The sequence below is a fragment of the Chrysochloris asiatica genome, unplaced genomic scaffold (assembly GCF_000296735.1).
Source record: "Chrysochloris asiatica unplaced genomic scaffold, ChrAsi1.0 scaffold00002, whole genome shotgun sequence".
Lineage (NCBI taxonomy): Eukaryota > Metazoa > Chordata > Mammalia > Afrosoricida > Chrysochloridae > Chrysochloris > Chrysochloris asiatica.
In genome coordinates this window covers 26,216,802-26,221,387 of record NW_006408520.1, presented here as the reverse complement: position 1 = coordinate 26,221,387, position 4,586 = coordinate 26,216,802, and the positions used below count along the sequence as shown (strand labels likewise).

The 4,586-nt window shown below is 33.8% G+C and overlaps 1 protein-coding gene across 1 annotated transcript in view; it reads right to left on the bottom strand.

Annotated features, from left to right (window-relative positions):
* Nucleotides 1–192, bottom strand: part of LOC102825397 (interferon-induced guanylate-binding protein 1-like) — a 45,124-nt gene extending 44,932 nt beyond the window's left edge. Inside the window, exon 1 of the mRNA XM_006831067.1 lies at nucleotides 23–192. Coding sequence (XP_006831130.1) covers nucleotides 23–192 — 170 coding nt within the window. The remainder of the gene's footprint in view (nucleotides 1–22) is intronic.
* Between the last annotated feature and the right edge of the window lie 4,394 nt (nucleotides 193–4,586).

The window sequence follows — 4,586 nt, the reverse complement described above, 5'->3', positions numbered from 1 at the left end:
ACCCTTTTTCTTCCCAGCCAACTTGTTCATCAGGTAGGATTTGCCCGTGCGGTAGAGGCCCACAATAGCCACCACCACAACAGGTTGTGTAATGGCAGACAGGATCTTCAAAGATTCCTGATTAGCTGTCAGGTTCCCATTTATGTTCTCAATGAGGCACACTGGGTCTGGCATATGGATCTCAGAGGCCATGTCCAAGATGTTATCTTTATCTATAAGGGAAGGTTAGATGGAATGCAATTTCTAGACAGTTAGCTTAGCTATAATATTACAGCACGGACTGAAGTTTTATTTTCTATCCTTGACCTTTGTTCCCTCTTTCAATTTTAAAACTTCTTTGGGGCAAATTCCTGGTTTAAGATCCATATGACATTGAAGTAGAGTGGGTATCATTTCAAACTAGATTGTTATAACTTTCGGATGTTAAATGTAATCTACATGGTAACACAAATATTTGAAAAATATTATAGCAGAATCAGATTGTAAAGAAAACATAATTATATAGAACACATAATTCAACAACATAATACACATTTCTCCAGTGTATATTCACCATTCTCCAAATAAATTATCTAAAAATAGACAGTAATGAGAAGGAAATAAAATAAATTCTTAGCAAAAAAAAAATAAAAAAAAGTGATGGAAGTAATGAAAGAAATCAAGAAAAAAATGCATATGATCCATAGAAAACAAATAGTAAAATATTAGAAATTATTTATCAGTTATCACTTAAATGCAAATGCATTAAATGCTCCAATCCTAAAGCAGAGATTGGCAAAAAAATAAAATAAAATAAAACAAATGTTTCAACTATATACAGTTTACAAGAAAGAAATTAATTTTTATTCAGAGACACAAATATGCTGAAAGTGAAAATATGGAAAAAAAGATTCCTTGCAAATAATTAATGAAGGAGCGTTGGGTAGCTGTAAGGTAAAATAGACTTTACCAAGTGACAAAGAAGGCTATTATATATTACCAAAATCACTGATTCATTAAGAATATGCAACAATTATTAAAATGTATTCACCTAGCAGCAGAGCCCCCCAAAATAGGAAGCAAGCATTGGCAGAATTGAACAAAAAAGTAGAAAGTTCCACAATACTACTTGGAAACTTTAATAAACTGCTTTTAGTAATGGGCAGAACTTCTAGAAAAAAGATCCGTAAAGATGTAGAGGATTTGAAAAACACTGTTGACAAACCAAACTTAACTTATTATACAGAACATATAATTTAACAATAGCATAATACACATTTTTCTCCAATGCACATGGATCATTCTCCAGGCTAGACTCCATGTTAGGCAACAAACCAAGGCACCCTATATTTAAAAACACTTAAATTATACAAAATATTTATATTTTTCTCATCACAAAGATTGAACATAGTACTCAACCACAGATGGAAAACTTGAAAAGTCACAAATTTGTTGTTAGAGAAAGGTACTAAACCAGGAGGGAGAACGAATAAAGAAAGGGAGAAAGAATAAAGACTGAATTGACAATTATTCAGAAACCACAGATCTTGTAAAGCACAGGTAAGGCAGGAAGTTAAAATTAGCAAAAACGTTTATTTTTTAGTGGCTAGTAGAAATTTCTATCCCCTTCTAGCACAGGAAGCCTGAAAGATGCAGAGGCCCACAAAACACAAACCCTACAATTAGCACATGGGGCAGGCACAGTAACAATTCATATGAGCAGGCTGTTAACCTCAATATGGCACTTCGGAGCTAGTCCTTGGTCTCAAAGCAGTGTCTTCACCGTGGTACACATATATGAGAAATGAGCAGCCAGCCAGAGGAATGAGGAAGGAACATCTGAAATTGCAAGATGTTGTCAGTAATTCTAGGAAATTACTGAGTCTGTTTACCCATATGTGTTCTGTGGTTTTTCGCCCTATAAACGACCCCAAAGACTGTGAGGTCAGAGAGATACTGCTGTCTCTGCCAAGTTTCCCCTGCAGATTCCCTTTCTTGAATATACCATTGCTACTTCACTTCATCACTTTCTAGTCTTTTGTAGATCACTCTGGTAACAATGTGAAAATTGAACACACTTTTAACCTCATGAAACAAAAAACAAATCACCCATGAAATTAGAAAATATGAAGAGACAGATGTAAATGAAAGCAGTACATTATAAAACATATGAGATGCAGCAAAGGACATAAGAGGGAAATTTATAGCAATAAGCACCTACATTAAAAAAGATCACAAATCAATAACCAGACTTTATACAAAGAGAAAGCTATGCCCAAAGTTAGCAAAGAAAGAGGAAACAATAAATATTAATGCAAAGATGAATTATATGGAGAAAAATAATCAAGAGTCAATGAAATAAAAATTTGGTTTACTGGATCAATCAATATAATTGAAAAAACTTTACCCAGACTTAGAAAAGAAGAAAGAACATGCAAATAAGTGCATCAGAAATGAAAAGTGAGGAAATTCCTACCATCCATAAAATAAAAGGAACTGTAAGAAATTACTAAGACAATTGAACACCAACAAATTAAATAATATAATAACATTGACAAATTCTTAGAAACACACAATTACACAAAATGACCTAAAATGAAATAGAAAAATCTCAACAGACCTTCAATAAGTAAAGGGTTGAATCAGTAATTACCACTGTATTTTCAGAAAATTCCAAAGCCAAATAACTTCAATAGTGAAATCTACTAAACATTTAAAAAAGAATTATAGTCTATCCTTCTGAAAGTCTTCCAGAGTATCAAACGTTTCCTAATGCATTCTCCCAAAACCAAACCCATCTGCCACTGAGTTGATGCCAACTCAGTGGATTTATAGGACAGAATAAAACTGCCCAACAGGATTTTCTAGACAGTAAACTTTCTAGAAGCAGACAGCTTCATCTTTCTCCTGCAGAGTGACTGGTAGGTGTGAACCACTGGCATTTTGATTCCTAGCTGAACATTTCAACTAGTATGCCACTAGGGCTCCTTAATGCATTCTATGAAGTCAGAATTACTCTGAAACTAAAAGCCAAATAATGACTCTATTAGAAAAGAAACAACAGACCAATATTTCTTTAAGATACAGATGAAAATTTCTCAACAAAATACTATGTTATTATTTCTAAGTGCTGTCGAGATTGTTCTGACTCATAGTAACCCTAGATAGGATTTCCAAGGTGAGTTTGGTGGGCTTGTACCACCAACCTTGTGGTTAGCTGTTCAGTATTTATCCTACAGTGCTACACCAAGACTCTCAACAAAATGCTAGCAAGTCAAATCCAACACCATATTAAAAGGATTGTATATCATGACCAAACTGGATTTATCCCAGGAGTGAAACAGTGTTTTAACATACCCAAATCCTTCAAATTTAACTCATAAGTAGAACAGAGAAGAAACAGATAATGATAATTGATACAGATAATACATTTGACAAAACTAATCACTTTCATGATAACAGCACTCAGAAAACTTGGCTTAGGAGTACAATTTCTCAACATTTATAAAAGCATTTATAAAACACCTATAGCTAAGAGCTGAATGTTGTTTCTGAGTATGTATTATATCAGGAACAGAACAAAAATTCCACTCTTATTATTACTGAATATTGGAATGGAAATTCTAGCCAGAACAATTAGGCAGGAAAAACATACAAAAAACATCCATACTGGAATGAAAGTAATAAAGCTATCTCTATTAAACAACAATATATATAGAAAACTCCAAACAGTTCACAAGAAAGCTGTTAGATCTATTGAATGAATTTAGTAATTTTGACAAGCAATGAGCAATCCCAAAAGGAATTTAAGAAAAACAATCTTTGATATATGGCATCTAAAATAATAAAATGCCTAGAAATAAATTTAATCAAAGGATAAAATTTTGTACACTGAAAAGTCAAAAACATTGCTGAAAAACATTAGAAAAAACCCCACCCAAATAGATGGAAAGGAGTGGTGTATTGCAATGGTTAAGTGCTGACTGCTAACTGAAAGGTCAAGGCTTTCACCCTACTAGAGGCTTAGTGGACTTCTGGTGTGGTGCTGTGGATTAATGTGCTGGACTGCAAAGTCAGCTTGAAACTCAAGGTCAGCAGTTCAAGCTCACCAGCCACTCCTCAGAAATCCTATGCAGGGTGGCCATGGGTCAGTACAGACTCCACAGCACTTAATAACAACAACAACCAGTGGCTTTGTGGGAGAAAACACTGCCTGTAATGACTGCAGCCTAAAAAACCCTATGGACACTACGTATTCTGTTACATATGGTGGCTAAAAGTTACAATTGACTCAATGGCTCACAACAACAACAACAACAACAAATAATTGGAAAGACGTCTCATGTTCACAGATTGGAAGATTTAATATTATTTGGATGTCAATATTACCTAAAGTATTATACAAAGTCAGCACAATTCCTATCGAAATCCCAATAGACTTTTATTTTACTGAAATGAAAATCAATTCTCAAATTCATATGGTATTAAAAGGGGCCACAAATAGCTAAAACACTCACGATAATCTTTACAGAGTATTTAATATGCAAATGTTGACTTGCCTCTTTGACCAGGTCTTAATAATTTGAAGTTGTTTTTTTTTTTAAATC